At 42.4% G+C, this 20,202-nt stretch overlaps 1 protein-coding gene across 4 annotated transcripts in view; it reads right to left on the reverse strand.

Annotated features, from left to right (window-relative positions):
• LOC106567978 (cytospin-B-like) overlaps window positions 1–20,202 on the reverse strand; it is a 177,955-nt gene that overhangs the window by 50,936 nt on the left and 106,817 nt on the right. For 3 of the 4 annotated variants that reach the window (XM_014137917.3, XM_014137916.3, XM_014137915.3), the window contains 6 exons: window positions 13,365–13,572; window positions 9,188–9,261; window positions 8,875–9,050; window positions 3,751–3,947; window positions 1,160–1,266; window positions 123–195 (listed from right to left, as the gene is read on the reverse strand). In XM_014137917.3, coding sequence (XP_013993392.1) covers window positions 123–195; window positions 1,160–1,266; window positions 3,751–3,947; window positions 8,875–9,050; window positions 9,188–9,261; window positions 13,365–13,572 — 835 coding nt within the window. Of the gene's footprint in view, window positions 1–122; window positions 196–1,159; window positions 1,267–3,750; window positions 3,948–4,506; window positions 6,593–8,874; window positions 9,051–9,187; window positions 9,262–13,364; window positions 13,573–20,202 lie in introns of those variants that run through there. The other variant, XM_045693566.2, reaches the window with a different exon arrangement.

Consider the following 20,202-nt stretch of genomic DNA (forward strand, 5'->3'; position numbering starts at 1 on the left):
AAGATGCCAGAATGCGTTGGTTTCAATGATAAAGAAGCGTTTTTGATCTAATTGGTGTTTTACAAAGTTGTGTGTGTGTCTAGATACTTTGATACTTGCTCTATCTACAGAGTGTCACGTACCTGAATGAGAAAAATCTCCATGGTTAATCCTTTTCTCCAGTGTCTTTGAGAGCGGTTTGATAGACGAATGCCTCTACAGAAACAAAAACAAAAACTAATTTTAATATCATGTCCTATTCATGTCCTACACATGATGATAAACAAAAAGTGACAACCAAACTCCTAACACTTGACATTATTTGTAATGGTTATAATGTATTTAAAAGGCTTTACAAAAGCTTTATACATTTAAGTCGGTAATAAACAGATACAAAAATATAGATATATAACTAGGTAAGTCAGTGAAGAACAAATTCTTATTTTACAATGACGGCCTATCCCAGCCAAACCCTAACCAGGACGACACTGGCCCAATTGTGCGCCGCCCTATGAGACTCCCAATCACGGCCGGTTGTGATACCGCCTGGAATCGAACCAGGGTCTGTATTGACACCTCTAGCACTGAGATGCAGTGCCTTAGACCACTGCGCCACTCAGGAGCACTATAACAGATTGGTTGATATTTTAGTCCAGGGGTCCACAATTTGTGGGTTGGAACATAGTTATGAATAATTTGTTCACTGCAAATTGACAGAAAGAATCACAAACAGATATAGTATTTGACAAAAACAGAATCATTTCAAACCTTGATTACATTGGGATACGATCACATATGTTTCTCTATTTCCATTATAATTATTATTATTATATTATAATTTTCAATTTTTTTCTCTATTTAGAGGCGGCAGGTAGCTTAGCAGTTAGAGCATTGTGCCAATATCCGAAAGGTTGCTGTTTCGAATACCCGAGCCGACTATGTGAAAATCTATTGATGTGCCCTTGAGCAAGGCACTTAACCCTAATTTGCTCCAGGGGTGCCGCACTACTATGGCTGACCCTGTAAAACAACACATTTCACTGTACCTATCCGGTGTATGTGACAATTTCCCTAATTAAAATCACTTTGAGCTGATTTCATGGTGATTTTACAGTCTTTTATGTCCCCCCCTACTGGGTAACCCTGTTGTAGTCCATATTGAAGAGGGCCTGTACTGTACCTGGATGGGGGAGACAGCAACTGCGGGTGCTGTGCGGACAGGGATCCCACTCAAAGGGCTTCTAGGTGAGGAGTGCATCTGTACCGTGTGTCCAGGACCAGGTCCATCTGCAAGGCCCAACACATGAGTGTGCATTAGCCACGGGTAGCTATGTAAGTGGAAATTGAAAGTGATTCATTGTATACCGTATTCCATGGTGATGTTCCATGGAGTCCTATCAATGTATCTGCTTACCCTGTTAAGCAATTAGACCTCTAAGGTTAGGCTGTTTAAGCTATGATGTAAGAGGCAAGGGTTCCTTCTCTATCACTGCTTCTAAACCAGGAAAGATTCCCCTCAGCAGCCATCACCTCGGCCTGACATCCTGCGTAATTTACGGGCCACATTTTTCATTCATAAACTCAGCAAAAAAAGAAACGGCCCTTTTTCAGGACCCTGCCTTTCAAAGACAATTCGTAAAAATACAAATAACTTCACAGATCTTCATTGTAAAGGGTTTAAACACTGTTTCCCATGCTTGTTCAATGAACCATAAACAATTAATGAACATGCACCTGTGGAACAGTCGTTAGCACAGTAGGCAATTAAGGTCACAGTTATGAAAACTTAGGACACTAAAGAGGCCTTTCTACTGAAAAACACCAAAAGAAAGATGCCCAGGGTCCCTGCTCATCTGCGTGAACGTTCCTTAGGCATGCTGCAAGGAGGCATGAGGACTGCAGATGTGGCCAGGGCAATAAATTGCAATGTCTGTACTGTGAGACGCCTAAGACAGCGCTACAGGGAGACAGGACGGACAGCTGATCGTCCTCGCAATGGCAGACCATGTGTAACAACACCTGCACAGGATCGGTACATCTGAACATCACACCTGCGGGACAGGTACAGGATGCAAACAACAACTGCCCGAGTTACACCAGGAATGCACAATCCTTCCATCAGTGCTCAGACTGTCCGCAATAGGCTGAGAGAGGCTGGACTGAGGGCTTGTAGGCCTGTTGTAAGGCAGGTCCTCACCAGACATCACTGGCAACAACGTCGCCTATGGGCGCAAACCCACCGTCGCTGGACCAGACAGGACTGGCAAAAAGTGCTCTTCACTGACGAGTCACGGTTTTGTCTCACCAGGGGTGATGGTCGGATTCGCATTTATCGTCGAAGGAATGAGCGTTACACCGAGGCCTGTACTCTGGAGCGGGATCAATTTGGAGGGTCCGTCATGGTCTGGTGTGTCACAGCATCTTCGGACTAAGCTTGTTGTTATTGCAGGCAATCTCAATACTGTGCGTTACAGGGAAGACATCCTCCTCTCTCATGTGGTACTCTTCCTGCAGGCTCATTCTGACATGACCCTCCAGTATGACAATGCCACCAGCCATACTGCTCGTTCTGTGTGTGATTTCCTGCAAGACAGGAATGTCAGTGTTCTGCCACAGCCAGCGAAGTGCCCGGATCTCAATCCCATTGAGCACGTCTGGGACCTGTTGGATCGGGGGGTGAGGGCTAGGGCCATTCCCCCCAGAAATGTCCGGGAACTTGCAGGTGCCTTGGTGGAAGAGTGGGGTAACATCTCACAGCAAGAACTGGCAAATCTGGTGCAGTCCTTGAGGAGGAGATGCACTGCAGTACTTAACGCAGCAGGTGGCCACACCAGATACTGACTGTTACTTTTGATTTTGACCCCCCCCCTTTGTTCAGGGACACATTACTCCATTTCTGTTAGTCACATGTCTGTGGTTATGTCTCAGTTGTTGAATCTTGTTATGTTCATACAAATATTTACACATGTTAATTTTGCTGAAAATAAACGCAGTTGACAGTGAAAGGATGTTTCTTTTTTTGCTGAGTTTATCTCCTTGATGATACAAGAGACAGCAGATCGCTTCAAAACAAACATCTTTCTCAGGAATATCTGTGGCCAGTCTATAGAGTAATCACACCTCCTATTCCTTTCCCTTCAAATCAAATAAAATTGTATTGGTCACGTACACAGTTTAGTAGATGTTATAGCGGGTGCAGCTAAATGTTTGTGTTATTAGCACCTAACAGTGCAGTAAAATGTCGAACAAGTACACAAATAATAAAAAACGAAAACAAGAAATCAAGGAATGTCAAAACGAATTCAATGAACAACCCAAATAACACTGTATCAGTAATTCAAATGCAATCTATGCGTATACTGTATACATCTAAAATATATACAAAAAATGATATGTACAGCAGTAGATATATTAGAGTGAGCTACACAATCAATACAGTCACATGGACAGCAGAGCATACCATAGGTGACCATACATGCCTCTGCTGTATAGACATGATAGATCTATCTCAAGCAGACAGACAGGCTGCCAGCTGTTCTCCTATTGTGCAGACAAGTCTGGTATGATATACTGTAAAGAGGCCTGTGCTTGACTGAACTTGCCTGGCGCATTGGAACCAATGGAATAGTCCAATCACCCCACCCCCTACCTGGCACCCCAGGAAGGTGCAGTCAAATACTCAAATAACTTTGAAAGAAAACAAATAATATTTTAACCCAGGTCTGCCGGGCTTGTGTGGAGGAGTGAGAAGGAGGGTTGCTCTGTGCTTACTCTGTACAGCTGTGTCAAAGGACTTGATGAGGGATTTGACGGTGGCTCCGGGCTCCGAGGGGGAGGAGGCAGCGTTGCCGTTGGGGTTGATGGGCGAGGAGGTGGACTGGGTCTGGGTGGTCTGGGTCATGGAGATGCCACACCAGTGAGGACTACCATCTGCATCTGAGAAACTCTCAGAGTCATCACGCAACGACCTGAGAAAGACAAAGGGGAAGAGATGCTCATACTATACATTATGGCATTACACATAGCAGGTTGAAGTGCTTTTACAGTAAGAGGCTATATATACCTTACCAGGGATTTTTATCAGAACATTATTTTACTAAGTAGGTGTTATCAGAACAATGGTTGAGTATTTATTTACTCAATCAATGTTCTAAAGAAAGGTAATGATTGAAGATGATGTTTGCCCATCACATTGACTGTTCCATGCAATATTTGCTCAATTGATCAGAAGCATATTTTGTACGAGTATGTACAGTACATGTTTCAGATGATGGAAAAGTCAGTAGCTGGTTCTAATTTTAGATGACAACACTCAAAAGTACAAATAAAAAAAGGTACAAAGTTTACTCCATCCTTATCTTATGGACATTGGACAGCCTGAGTGAGTGAGTAAGTGATAGAGTATTGTCACAGACGGATGGATGGGGAAGGGGTGAGAATAGAACTGAAGTAAGGAATCTGGTGAGGAGGAAGCAGAACTCCCAAAGAGAGTGAACTCAAACAAACACACGCAGAAAAAGTCAGGACTAGAGTCATTTCATTTATTGACTTTCCAAAGATGAAATTAAAAAAAGTTTAAACAGATGGACAAACACCTTACATTGACTATTTCTCTAAATAAACAGCATTGTATATTTGATCTGTTTCAACAAGATTTCCCCTAAAAGTTAAATTAAACAGTTGCACATTCACTTGTTGAACTGTTGAGCAGTTTACAGACAGAAAAAAGGTATAATCACCACACAGTTACCACCATATATGTCTTATGATAAGGTGGTATTTTTTGGCAATATCGACAGTACTCAAAGTTAAACATTACTAGCACGTCTACTATGGCTTTTGTATGACTGCACCACTGAATAGTCCTGTTACTCGGTAATAATAGTCATTCTAACCTGAGGTTTACAGGATGGCAGTTGGTCATTATACATTTCTAATGGGTGTCACAACACCAGCATCACTTCAGTGATCCAACGTTTACCCTGTAGCAGTACTCAGAAACTAGAGGCTTTTTATTTGACCTGATGGGGTTTGTTTTTTTAGGCTGGATCATGTTGTTGTATTGTATTGTTGTATGTTTTAATTCTGTAATGTATTGATTGCGGCTGCCTTCTTGGCCAGGTCTCCCTTGAAAAAGAGACTCTGGGTCTCAATGGGCTTTTCCTGGTTAAATAAAGGTTAAATAAATTATAATGACTTCAAAATGAGTGATAAAGTATTCAAAATATATTTTGTTGATATAGCCTGCTGAAGTTTAGAGTGAAATATAATGGTTAAGAGGTACTGTACAGGACATTTTGACATTGTGAGTTTTAGGCACGGCTGTAAGTCTGAGGCAGTAAGGACTGAATTGGGCAGTGATCAGCAGTTGATTACCGTTATGGCTTAAATGCACGGCGGCCTTCCTGTGTGGACATTATTAGTGATGATGTGATAATTATCAGTGATAATGTAATAATATACTGTCTGTGATTCAGTGTTGTTGTCTGGAGGCAGAACTCAAACTGGTGAGCTGAACTTAAACAGTAGCCAGCTGATTACACACACAACCTAGGACCACTGACCAGTGCAGGTTCGTGATACTTTAATGTTCTTGATATTCAGTTAAATATCGCCATCTAGTGGTCAATTATCACAACATATTATCAGATTCACATTATGAACACGAGAGCACATGACACATTTTTTGTAGCCATGAATAATCTCACACACTTAAAGTAAACTGATTGTTGGTTATTACCATCATTTAAAAAATATATATCATCCTTGCTTTTTTAAGTAATAGATATTCCAAACTGTCAGTTAGAAGAAACGGATCATAATAATAACCACAGATGCAGAACTGACAGGAAACTTGAACAAAATGAGTATTAGAACAGTAATCTACCAAAAGACCAATAAAACCACCTCTGAACAACAAAAATAACTTGAAAAGTTTGTCTGTTTGGCTTTTCAAAGTTGTACTTGGCCCATAATGTAGTAATGAAACCTAACTTACAACATGAATCTGACTCATAGTAACAGCTGGCAGTTTCCAGTGGATAAGCAGACTGTTTTGGTTTCAGTCAACCCTCAGAGAACTGAACAAAAAATGTGTCTCATTCTCATAATATTTAGCAACACATTGAGTAAGTGAATATTCACCACTGAGGCAATTTAAGTGTCCAAAAGGCACAAAAGCAAATCGGAATCAGTAACAGAAACTCCTCCTGCCATATCAGATAATCTCTTGACCGATAGAAAGGAGAGCTTCCCAAAAACAAATACCACTGAAAACATTGCAAACAATAGAGATAAAAATGTGTACAGAATTTTTGAAAGATCTCATGGAGAAAGATGCGTTCATTTGGAAGTTTAACAGTAAACTACAGTTTGACTCTGTCAGTCTGTCTGGGGCAAATATTGCATCTGTACTGGTCAATCAACCTTGCTAATAAACCCATCAGAATGACATACCAGATGATGGAAAAGTTTGAATGGTAATACCGATCAAAGCAACTGTGTACAATAATACTGTCAGTCTGTCTTCAGAGAGTCCTGATGTTATGTGGGTGGACTTTTTTACCGCCCCTCTACTGCAGTCTTGGTATCAAAACTGGCTCCAGCCCCGAGTCTGAAAAACAAGACCGAAACACAGAGACAACATGAATTGTAATAAATAGGAAATATACCCTCTTAAAAAGCTATGCACTTGCATTGGACATTTATACTGTATGTAGCACAACCGGAGTGGTGTCTTTTTCTAAAGACACTACAGTTAAGGCTCTGTCCTTTGTCTGTTCTTCTCTCTCTCACCATGCGTCTCTTAACTGGCTAATGAAATCAACATCTGATCTGAGTTCCTTCTACATGTCTGAGATCAGTATACAATGCTATACAGACCAAGTGTTGTTTATTTGATCAAGCAGAGATAGCATGAGTACAAATAAATAATTCCATGTCAGACTACAAGACAATTCTCCAGAGGAACCAAGAGGCTAGGTAAAGGATTGATTCAACAGAACAGCAGGTGGCGCAAAGTACCATAATAAAACTTTAGTATCAGGGTTTTTTTTACAGTGGAAATTAAGCAAAGCAAACCCCAGCCCACCCAAATGAAAGGACATAGACTACTAATAGTTTGTGCAGCTGTCAGTCAGCGAACCAGACAGCCAATCAGTGAGAAGCAGCGGAAGCAGTGCAGGAAGGAATGTCAGAAGCTATAGATCAGCAGTAGCATTCCCTCTAAAGGCAGCATTCATTGAGCTCGCAGTGCAGTGGACTCACCTGGGCTTTCTATAAGGAGCCATGTCTGAGAGAGGGACATCCTTGAGAGAACAAACGATCTCAGGGAGGAGGGAAGCTTCTGGTCTGGTACGTCGCAGGTACGTACGGGGAAAGTAAAGTACTGCATTCTTCTTTACGTTATAATTTACACTTTTACATGTTTTATGTCAGGCAAGCTATATTAGAAACTAACTGATGAGCTCTGTATGTATAGTATTAACAATACTGGCCTAATTTGCCTCTCATCATACTGTCACTGCCACTGTCACTGCACAGGAGACACAAGACCAATGGGCTGAGCTTTCATCAACACACCGACCAATCACGTCCCTGGCACAACAGGCCATGTTGTACAGCAGGGGTGGGCAATCATTTAGTCTTGAGGGCAACATCGGGATAATAAAATTCAAAAGCATTTTTTGGGCCAAAGAAAGGGTCGTCATTTGAAAACGTATAGGTCCATTATAATTTCAACATACTTTCTATATAGTTTAGACATTCAACAGTTGCCCCAAATTATATTTGTTTTACTCAAACCTACCCCGGGCCAGATTGAATGGGCTCGCGGGCCGGATCTGGCCTGCGGGCTATATGTCGCCCACCCGTGGTGTACAGGTAGCCACATGAAACACAACAGAGGATTTATGCTATGGCTCCTAAAGTGTCTGTCTCAATTTATATTTTGACGAGAACTGACTCAAAAAGTTTAGTGCTGCTGTCAATGCTATCTCGACAGCAGCCTTTCTAGGTAGAGCTTAGACCACTATATTAGTGCTACACTATTCAGATAGCACAGCTTGTCTCAGTGAAGTGTTAGGGTCCACTGCTAGCCCAGTGTGTTACAGTTGGTGGTGGTGAATGGTAGACAGACTGGTAGAGCAGTCAGAATATTGCAGCAGGAACCAGACGGACAGACAGAGATACTGCAGGAGGGGACTGCCTGCCAATCCTATTTTAGCAAAGATTGGCAGGCAATCCCAGGATTTGAGGCTTGAAAATCCAAGGATTTGGTTATTAAGATATTATTATTGGACTCATATCCTTATTGGTAGCTAGCATCATCTTGTTTCAATGCAAACCCCAAAATGTTGAGCATCATAAGGTACCGTGACGACAAATCTGAATTTTTGGGGAAGCCTCTTAAAAGGGAACCGATTAATGGTGTATGGAAATTCAAAATGTTCCTTCCAGCTCTGCTCCCTGTAGCCTCCCATACGGCATCCTATATGATACTGACTACTATATTGAACACTCGCACAATCAGTGGGATATGGCAAGCCCAAGAGTAGCAGCAGCTCCAGGACAGAGTAGATAGGGCCCAGTGCTGAGAGGGAGCGAGAGGGGAAAGGCTAGGGAAAGGGATAAGAGGTTGGATGTTGGATAGAGGCGCGAGGGATGAGTATAGGAGGTATACTTTAGGTCTTTTCAAATCTGGCCCCTTAAGGCCAATTACACTTCTGGGTTTCATTCTTCCCTTCTAATCAGGGACGGATTTAGACCTAGGACATGAGATGAGTAAATGCAAATATCAGGTAGAAACAAAAACCAGAAGTGTTTTTCGGCCCTCGAGGACCATAATTGAATTGCCCTGCTGTATGTACTAAACCCTCCCAGCCATACGGTACGTACTTGACTCCCTTCTGCTGCTCCAGGTCTGATGAGAGCTTGGCGCTGCGCCCCTGCTCCTCCTGTAACCTCCTCCTCAGAGAGCGGATCTCCTGCTGGGCCTCTACCTTGATGTCGTTGGCCACCACCACGGCTGTCTGGAGGTCTGCCTGGAACCGCCGCCACTCCTCCGTCTCATCCTGAACACACACACACACACAGTATACCATAAGCATTATGATTGTCTTTACATCATAGCGGTTACAAACCTTGACCATCTTAACCACCAGCAAAGCACCCGAAAGTATAAAACCACTAACAGTCAGATCACTCCTACCTTCATCTGTTTACTCAAGATCTTCAGCTGCCTCTCCACTTCCGACTTCTGCTCCTCCAGCTTCTTGAGTTGGTCTATAAAGAAAGACAAATATGCCATTACTTTGAAAACATCAAGCACAGAATACATCCGTGAGAGGCGCATATCACAACTGGAGGAACTGCAGCCATATCTTAGTCTGATTAATGTGTACAGTACATCTAACACTGCCTCTTATATTAGTGGTACTACATGGCTACTACACTGAGTATACAAAACATTAAGAACACCTGCTCTTTCCATGACATAGACTGACCAGGTGGATCCAGGTGAAAGCTCTGATCCCTTATTGATGACACGTGTTAAATCCACTTCAATCAGTGTAGATGAAGGGGAGGAGACAGGATTTTCAAGCCTGGAGACAATTGAGACATGGATTGTGTATGTATACAATTCAGTGGGTGAATGGACAAGACAAAAGATTTGAACGGGGTATGGTAGTAGATGCCAGGCAAACCGGTTTGAGTGTGTCAAGAACTGCAACGCTGCTGGGTTTTTCACGCTCAACAGTTTCCCGTGTGTATCAAGAATGGTCCACCACCCAATGGACATCCAGCTAACTTGACACAACTGTGGGAAGAATGGAGTCAACAATGGCCAGAATCCCTGTGGAACGCTTTCGACACCTTATAGAGTCCATACCCAGATGAATTGAGGCTGTTCTGAGGGAAAAAGGGGGTGCAACTTAATATTAGGAAGGTGTTCCTAAAGTTTTGTACACTCATTGCATATATCCATTCAAATTGTGTTTCTCATTATTTGCTTATTATGAGCCTGGTATCAGTTAAATCTGCATTGCTATATCCATAACTCATATTTAATCAACATGTCGCTAGTCTCACCGTGGATATATGCAATGAGTGTACAACATCTCCACTTCGCTGACCCTCAACACTGGGGCCTGCAAGGGTGTGTGCTCAGCCCTCTCCTGTACTCCCTGTTCACCCACGACTGCGTGGCCATGTACGCCTCCAACTCAATCATCAAGTTTGCAGACGACACAACAGTGGTGGGCCTGATCACCAACAACGACGAGACGGCCTACAGGGAGGAGGTGAGGTCACTCGGAGTGTGGTGTCAGGAAAACAACCTCTCACTCAACGTCAACAAAACAAAGGAGATGATCGTGTACTTCAGGAAACAGCAGAGGGAGCACCCCCCTATCCACATCGACGGAACAGTAGTGGAGAAGGTGGAACGTTTTAAGTTCCTGGGCGTACACATCACAGACAAACTGAAATGGTCCACCCACACAGACAGTGTGGTGAAGAAGGCGCAACGGCGCCTCTTCAACCTCAGGAGGCTGAAGAAATTTGGCTCGTCACCCAAAACCCTGACAAACTTTTACAGATGGACAATCGAGAGCATCCTGTCGGGCTGTATCACAGCCTGGTACGGCAACTGCACCGCCCACAACCGCAAGGCTCTCCAGAGGGTTATCAGACTGCTAAACAGCAATCACTAACTCAGAGAGGTTGCTGCCTACATTGAGATCCAATCACTGGACACTTTAATAAACGGATCACTAGTCACTTTAAACAATGCCACTTTAAATAATTCCACTTTAATAATGTTTACATATCTTACATTACTCATATCACATGTATATACTGTATTTTATACCATCTACTGCACCTTGCCTATGCAGCTCGGCCATCGCTCATCCATATCTTTAGAAGGAACAGTTGAAGTCGGAAGTTTACATACACTTATGTTGGAGTCATTAAAACTTGTTTTTCAATCACTCCACAAATTTCTTGTTACAAACTATAGTTTTGGCAAGTCGGTTAGGACATCTACTTTGTGCATGACACAAGTAATTTTTCCAACAATTGTTAACAGACAGATTATTTAACTTATAATTCACTGTATCACAATTCCAGTGGGTCAGAAGTTTACATACACTAAGTTGACTGTGCCTTTGAACAGCTTGGAAAATTCCAGAAAAGATTCTGATAGGCTAATTGACATCATTTGAGTTAATGGGAGGTGTACCTGTGGATGTATTTCAAGGCCTACCTTTGAACTCAGTGCGTCTTTGCTTGACATCATGGGAAAATCAGTGGAAATCAGCCAAGACCTCAGAAAAAAAATGGTAGACCTCCACAAGTCTGGTTCATCCTTGAGAGCAATTTCCAAACGCCTGAAGGTACCACGTTCATCTGTATAAACAATAGTGCACAAGTATAAATACCATGGGACCACGCAGCCGTCATACCGCTCAGAAAGGAGGCGCGTTCGGTCTCCTAGAGATGAACGTACTTTGGTGTGAAAAGTGCAAATCAATCCCAGAACAACAGCAAAGGACCTTGTGAAGATGCTGGAGGAAACAGGTACAAAAGTATCTATATCCACAGTAAAACGAGTCCTATATCGACATAACCTGAAAAGCCACTCAGCAAGGAAGAAGCCACTGCTCCAAAACCGCCATAAAAAAGCCAGACTACGGTTTACAACTGCACATGGGGACAAAGATTGTACTTTTTGGAGAAATGTCCTCTGGTCTCATGAAACAAAAATAGAACTGTTTGGCCATAATGACCATTGTTATGTTTGGAGGAAAAAGGGGGATGCTTGCAAGACGAAGAACACCATCCCAACCATGAAGCACGGTGCTTTGTTGTGGGGGTGCTTGCTGCAGGAGGGACTGGTGCACTTCACAAAATAGATGGCATCATGAGGCAGGAAAATGATGTGGATATATTGAAGCAACATCTCAAGACATCAGTCAGGAAGTTAAAGCTTGGTCGCAAATGGGTCTTCCAAATGGACAATGACCCCAAGCTTCCAAAGTTGTATCAAAATGGCTTAAGGACAACAAAGTCAAGGTATTGGAGTGGCCATCACAAAGCCCTGACCTCGATGCTATAGAAAATGTGTGGGCAGAACTGAAAAAGCTTGTGCGAGCAAGGAGGCCTGCAAACCTGACTCAGTTACACCAGCTTTGTCAGGAGGAATGGGCCAAGATTCACTCAACTTATTGTGGGAAGCTTGTGGAAGGCTACCAAAAATGTTTGACCCAAGTTAAACAATTTAAAGGCAATGCTACCATATACTAATTGAGTGTATGTAAACTTCTGACCGACTGGGAATGTGATGAAAGAAATAAATCATTTTCTCTACTATTATTCTGACATTTCACATTCTTAAAATAAAGTGGTGATCCTAACTGACCCAAGACAGGGAATTATTACTCGGATTAAATGTCAGGAATTGTATTTAAACTGTATTTAAAAGGTGTATGTAAACTTCTGACTTCAAATGTACATATTCTCATTCACCCCTTTAGATTTGTGTGTATTATGTAGTTGTTGAGGAATTGTTAGATTACTTGTTAGATATTACTGCACTGACGGAACGAGAAGCAAAAGCATTTCGCTACACTCGCATTAACATCTTCTAACCATGTGTATGTGACCAATAAAATTTGATTTGATTTAACCAAATAAAATAACTCAAACAATGCATACTGACCACTACACATATTTAGTTCTAACATTGTTTTTTTTACTAAACTGCACAAACAGGTCTGTAGGACAGAGACAGATGTGCTCGTAATAAAACCGGGATAGAACTGCCTGGGTCTGTCTGTCTGTCTGCTGTGCTGAGGATCCTGGTAGGGAGACAATCTGCATGTTATCTCAGCATTAAGGGCTCAGTGGGAGAGAGCCTCTAATAGACCTAACCAGCTAGCCAGAAGCCAGCTAGCCAGCCTGTAAGGTCACAGTTGAATCAGTGGAAAGCCCTGCCAGGCCAATACTCAAGATATCTGTATCTGTCAATGTAGTGGAGCTCAGCAGTAGATCTGGTGCTTTAGACAACAGCTCCAATTTGTCAGCCACAGCTGAGAGACCTTCCTGCTCCCCTCAAACAGAGCCACACTGGTGATGTAATCTGAATAAGCCCATTCCTGGACAAAACAATTATTTTGAGCACATGCTTATTTAGTCCAGGTTTTGGCTTAATCTGGGTCCAGGAAAACGGCCCTATGTGTTTAGGAGTGCTGTGCTTCTGTAACAAGTAAAAACCCCTGAGGTTAGGTTGAGGACAGTTGATGACATTTGTACTCTCCAGGTCCAGGATGGAGGTGGTAGAGTAGTAGCAGACTGGTGATATATACACTAACTAGGGAACGTACTCTCTAGGTCCAGGATGGTCTGGTTGGTGTGGAGGTGGACGGCTCTCTGCTGCTCCACCTGGTCCTCCAGCTCAAAGATGGTCTCCTTCAGGTCCTTGATTTGGCCGTCGGCCTGCTGCCCCCCCTTCTCCAGGGCACTGACCTGGCCACTCAGCGTTTCCTCAAGCCTTAAGGCTCGCTCTGCCACCTGCTTGCACTCAGCCTCAGCCTGGGACATAGTAAGAGATGATCTGATTGGTTAGTCACATGGCGAGACATAGTAAGAGATGACCTGATTGGATATCACACATAGAGCCATTTAAGAGATGACCTGATTGGTTAGTCCAAACATTCATCAACAGGCCTCTTTCTACAGGTGTCCTGTTGGCTGCCACCATACGATGGCCCTGTGTCTGTAGTGACAGTGTACCCACTTTTTCAATGTCCGTTCATGTACCTGTTACCTCAATATTAAAGATGAAAGAGAATACAAAAGGCCTTTACATAAAGCAGGTGTGAATGCAGAGGTTCGACAGAATAAGGCCTATTGTACTTCATTTATCATTCCATGTCCTCAGAAGTTTTGTGATTTTATTAGACAGTTAATTCATAAATCTTCACCTAATCACTAGATAATTAAGGGTTACTTAACTATTAACACATCTAAACCACCAGACATCCTCAAGTCTGGGCATGTGTGCTTATCACTTAGCATAACTGACAGTGACACATCCCTTATTGTAACCACAGCCTTAGATCTGTATGACGCTCTGACTGTAACTGCTAATACTCTATTGTAGTCTGACGTAATAAAAGACAAAAAGCTGTTAAAAGCTGTTGGACGTCAGCCCTGCCAGTGTCCACAGAGACTCATTGGCACAAGAGTTTAGTAGGAACTCCTCTAAAGCCAATCTGATAGCATAGCCTACACTACAGTGTAACTGGCTGCTGGGAAAAAAGGTGATGATGAATCATTGATTTGACAGTTTAGTGTCTCGAGCCCTTGTCTCCTGCTGCAGGTAATACACTTCCGGATACACTATTGACAGTAACCTCAATCACCCATGCATTCCCTACTACAGATGTAGCATCTTCAATTGATCATCCTGTTGCAGGAGAACTTGCAATGCAGGAAATGTTTAACTTCTAGTGTATTTGAGGCTTAAAAAGGCATATGAAATTTGTCATTTCCACTTTTCAATTTCAGACTTAAAAAAATTCATCAACCCCTAGAAAAATGGCAGTTGATTATAATCCACATAATAATTCACATTTCCTGTTGCTGTAGGATTATTCCTACTGTGGCAAACTGGCTCAAATGATCTAACATGGCATTGCAATGGAAAGCAGCCGTTTTACGGGCTCTTGACCAACCCTACCATTTTGTGTGTTTTTTTGTACATAATGTTTCCGCCATCGTTTCCAATGACCGAAAAGAGCTTCTTGACATGAGAACAGTGCTCACTAACCTCAATTTGGATGAAGATTTCTACTTCAATGAGTCAGAGGCGCAGGACATAATGCTCACTCTGGACCAGGCCCTAGTCCCCGAGACTCGAAAAAGAAAAAGGCGGCGCAAGAGAGGCCGACGTGAGGGTACCCTGATGAAACTACGTTGGCGAGTACATAAACCGCCTCTACCCTTAATTCAATTGGCGACCGTACAAACACTGGAGAACCAACTGGACGAGCTCTGTTCGAGACTATCCTACTGTATCAACGGGACCTGAATAACTGTAATATACTGTGTTTCTCGGAGTCGTGGCTGAACAAGGACATGGCTAATATACAGTTCCTTCAGAAAGAACTCACAACCCTTGACTTATTTCTAATTTTGTTGCATTACAAGTGGGATTTAAATGTCATTTTTTGTCAACGATCTATACAAAATACAATATTTTTTAATTCATGGAAAATAAAACACTAATATATCTTCATTAGATAAGTGTTACAACACCCTGAGTCAATACATGATAGAATCAGCTTTGGTAGCGATTACAGCTGTGAATCTTTCTGGGTAAGTCTCTAAGGGCTTTGCAAACCTGGATTGTACATACAATATTCGCACATTATCCTTAAAAAAATTATTCAAGCTCTGGTAAGTTGGTTGTTGATCATTGGTAGACAGCCATTTTCAAGTCTTTCCATACATTTTCAAGCTGATTTAAGTCAAAACTGTAACTTGGCTACTCAGGAACATTCAAGGTTGTCTTGGTAAGCAACTCCAGTGTATATTTGGCCTTGTGTTTTAGGCAATTGTCCTGCTGAAAGGTGAATTTGTCTCCCAGTGTCTGTTGAGAGGAGGTCAAAGACCTGGCAGTGTGGTGCCAGGACAACAACCTTTCCCTCAACGTCAGCAAGACAAAGGAGCTGATCATGGACTACAGGAAACGGAGGGCCGAGGGGGCTGTACTGGAGCGGGTGTCCACTGTTCCTTGGTGTCCACATCACTAAGGATCTATCATGGTCCACACACCAACACAGTTGTGAAGAGGGCAAGACAACACCTCTTCCCCCTCAGATTTAAAAGATTTGGCATGGGTCCTCAGATCCTCAGAAAGTTCTACAGCTGCACCATTGAGAGCATCTTGACGCGCTGCATCACCGCGTTGGTATGGCAACTGCTTGGCATCCAATCACAAGGCGCTACAGAGTGTAGTGCGTACAGCTCAGTACATCACTGGGGCCGAGCTTCCTGCCATTCAGGACCTCTATACCAGGCGGTGTCAGAGGAAGGCCCTAAAAATTGTCAAAGACACCAGCCACCCAAATCATAGACTGTTTTCTCTACTACCGCACGGCAAGCAGTACCAACACACCAAGTCTGGAACCAACAGGACTCTGAACAGCTTCTACCCCTAAGCCATAAGACTGCTAAATAGTTACAGTGGGGCAAAAAAGTATTTAGTCAGCCACCAATTGTGCAAGTTCTCCCACTTAAAAAGATGAGAGACGCCTGTAATTTTCATCATAGGTACACGTCAACTATGACAGACAAAATGAGAAAAAAAGCCAGAAAATCACATTGTAGGATTTTTTATGAATTTATTTGCAAATTATAGTGGAAAATAAGTATTTGGTCACCTACAAACAAGCAAGATTTCTGGCTCTCACAGACCTGTAACTTCTTCTTTAAGAGGATACTCTGTCCTCCACTCGTTACCTGTATTAATGGCACCTGTTTTAACTTGTTATCAGTATAAAGGACACCTGTCCACAACCTCAAACAGTTACACTCCAAACTCCACTATGGCCAAGACCAAAGAGCTGTCAAAGGACACCAGAAACAAAATTGTAGACCTGCACCAGGCTGGGAAGACTGAATCTGCAATAGGTAAGCAGCTTGGTTTGAAGAAATCAAATGTGGGAGCAATTATTAGGAAATGGAAGACACACAAGACCACTGATAATCTCCCTCGATCTGGGGCTCCACGCAAGATCTCACCCCGTGGGGTCAAAATGACTACAAGAACGGTGAGCAAAAATCCCAGAACCACACGGGGGGACCTAGTGAATGACCTGCAGAGAGCTGGGACCAAAGTAACAAAGCCTACCATCAGTAACACACTACGCCGCCAGGGACTCAAATCCTGCAGTGCCAGACGTGTCCCCCTGCTTAATAGAACTTTTTGATAAAAATTAAACTCGTCGTGTTTGGAGGACAAAGAATGCTGAGTTGCATCCAAAGAACACCATACCTACTGTGAAGCATGGGGGTGGAAACATCATGCTTTGGGGCTGTTTTTCTGCAAAGGGACCAGGACAACTGATCCGTGTAAAGGAAAGAATGAATGGGGCCATGTATCGTGAGATTTTGAGTGAAAACCTCCTTCCATCAGCAAGGGCATTGAAGATGAAATGTGGCTGGGTCTTTCAGCATGACAATAATCCCAAACACACCGCCCGGGCAACGAAGGAGTGGCTTCGTAAGAAGCATTTCAAGGTCCTGGAGTGGCCTAGCCAGTCTCCAGATCTCAACCACATAGAAAATCTTTGGAGGGTGTTGAAAGTCCGTGTTGACAGCCCCAAAACATCACTGCTCTAGAGGAGATCTGCATGGAGGAATGGGCCAAAATACCAGCAACAGTGTGTGAAAACCTTGTGAAGACTTACAGAAAACGTTTGACCTGTGTCATTGCCAAAAAAGGGTATATAACAAAGTATTGAGATAAACTTTTGTTATTGATCAAATACTTATTTTCCACCATAATTTGCTAATAGCTCAGTTGGTAGAGCATGGTGTTTGCAACGCCAGGGTTGTGGGTTCGATTCCCACGGGGGGCCAGCACAGAAAAAAAATGTATGAAATGTATGCATTCACTACTGTAAGTCGCTCTGGATAAGAGCGTCTGCTAAATGACTAAAATGTAAATGTAATAAATTCATTAAAAATCCTACAATGTGATTTTCAGGATTTTTTTTTCAAATTTTGTCTGTCATAGTTGAAGTTTACCTATGATGGAAATTACAGGCCTCTCTCATCTTTTTAAGTGGGAGAACTTGCACAATTGGTGGCTGACTAAATACTTTTTTGCCCCACTGTAGTTAAATAGTTATCCAAATAGCTACCCAGACTATCTGCATTGACCTTTTTTGCACTAACTTTTTTGACTCTTCACACGCTGCTACTACTGTTTATTACCTGTCACATATTCTTAGTTACAGTGCATTCGGAAAGTATTTCGACCCCTTGACTTTTTGGTACGTTACAGCCTTATTTTAAAATGGATTTTTTTAATCCTCCACAATCTACACACAATACCTCATAATGACAAAGCGAAAACAGGTTTTAAGAAATGTTTGCTAATTTATATATTTTTTTACCTCTCTTGGGTAGGGGGCAGTATTTTGACGTCCGGATGAAAAGCGTGCCCAGAGTAAACAGCCTGCTACTCAGGCCCAAAAGCTGGAATATGCATATAATTAGTAGATTTGTATAGAAAACATTCTGAAGTTTCTAAAACTGTTTGAATGATGTCTGTGAGTATAACAGAACTCATATGGCAGGCAAAAACCTGAGAAAAATCCAACCAGGAAGTGTGGAAATCTGAGGTTTGTAGTTTTTCAATTGATTGCCTATCCAATATACAGTGTCTATGGGGTCATATTGCACTTCCTAAGGCTTCCACTAGATGTCAACAGTCTTTAGAACGTTGTTTCAGGCTTCTACTGTGAATGGGAAAAGAATAAGAGCTGATTGAGTCGGGCGTGTCTGCCAGTCGGCCATTATTTTAGTTACGCGCGCAGGCATGAGCACGCGCTCAGTTCTCTTTCCTTTATGAAGACAAAGGAATTGTCCGGTTGGAATATTTTTGAAGATTTATGATAAAAACACCCCAAAGATTGATTCTACACATCGTTTGACATGTTTCTACAAACTGTAATATAACCTTATTGACTTTTCGTCTGGACTTTAGTGCGCGCGCCTTCTGCATTTGGAATAGTGATCCTAACGCGTGAACAAAATGGAGGTATTTGGATATAAAGATGAACTTTATCGAACAAAACAAACATTTATTGTGGAACTGGGATTCTGGGAGTGCATTCCGATGAAGATCAAAGGTAAGTGAATATTTATAATGCTATTTCTGACTTCTGTTGACTCCACAACATGGCGTGTATCTGTATGGCTTGTTTTGGTTTCTGAGTGCTGTACTCAGATTATTGCAAAGTGTGCTTTCGCCGAAATGCTTTTTTGAAATCTGACACAGCGGTTGCATTAAGGAGAAGTTTATCTATAATTCTGTGCATAACACTTGTATCTTTTATCAAAGTTTATGATGAGTATTTCTGTAAATTGATGTGCTCATTCACCGGGTGTTTTGGAGGCAAAACATTTCTGAACATTACACGCCAATGTAAAATGGGGTTTTTGGATATAAATATGAACTTTATCGAGCAAAACATACATGTATTGTGTAACATGAAGTCCTATGAGTGCCATCTGATGAAGATCATCAAAGGTTAGTGATTAATTTTAACTGTATTTCTGTTTTTTGTGATGCCTCTCCTTGCTTGGAAAATGGCTGTGTGGTTTTTCTTGTCTAGGTGCTGTCCTAACATAATCTAATGCTATTCTTTCACCGTAAAGCCTTTTTGAAATCGGACACTGTGGTTGGATTAACGAGAAGATTATCTTTAAAATGGTGTATAATACTTATATGTGTGAGAAATTTGAATTATGAGATGTTTGTTGTTTTGAATTTGGCGCTCTGCTATTTCACTGGCTGTTGGCGAGTGGGGGATGCTACCGTCCCACATACCCCAGAGAGGTTAAACAAAATACCTTATTTACATAAGTATTCAGACCCTTTGCTATGAGACTCGAAATTGAGCTCATGTGCATCCTGTTCCCATTGATCATCCTTGAGATGTTCCTACAATTTGATTGGAGTCCACCTGTGGCAAATTCAATTGATTGGACATGATTTGGAAAGGCACACACCTGTCTATATAAGGACCCACTGTTGACTGTGCATGTTAGAGCAAAAACCAAGACATGAGTTTGAAGGAGAAAGGATTGTGTCGAGGCCCAGATCTGGGGAAGGATACCAAAAAAGTTCTGCAGCATTAAAGGTCCCCAAGAACACAGTGGTCTCCATCAATCTTAAATGGAAGAAGTTTGGAACCACCAAGACTCTTCCTAGAGCTGGCCACATGGCCAAACTGAGCAATCGGGGGAGAAGGGCCTTGGTCAGGGAGAACCCGATGGTCACTCTGACAGAACTCTAGAGTTCCTCTGTGGAGATGGGAGAACCTTCCAGAAGGATAACCATCTCTGCAGCACTCCACCAATCAGGAATTTATGGTAGAGTGGTCAGAAGGAAGCCACTACTCAGTAAAAGGCACATGACAGCCC

This window comes from Salmo salar, chromosome 13 (genome assembly GCF_965601325.2).
Source record: "Salmo salar chromosome 13, fSalSal1, whole genome shotgun sequence".
In the NCBI taxonomy this organism is placed as follows: Eukaryota; Metazoa; Chordata; class Actinopteri; order Salmoniformes; family Salmonidae; genus Salmo; species Salmo salar.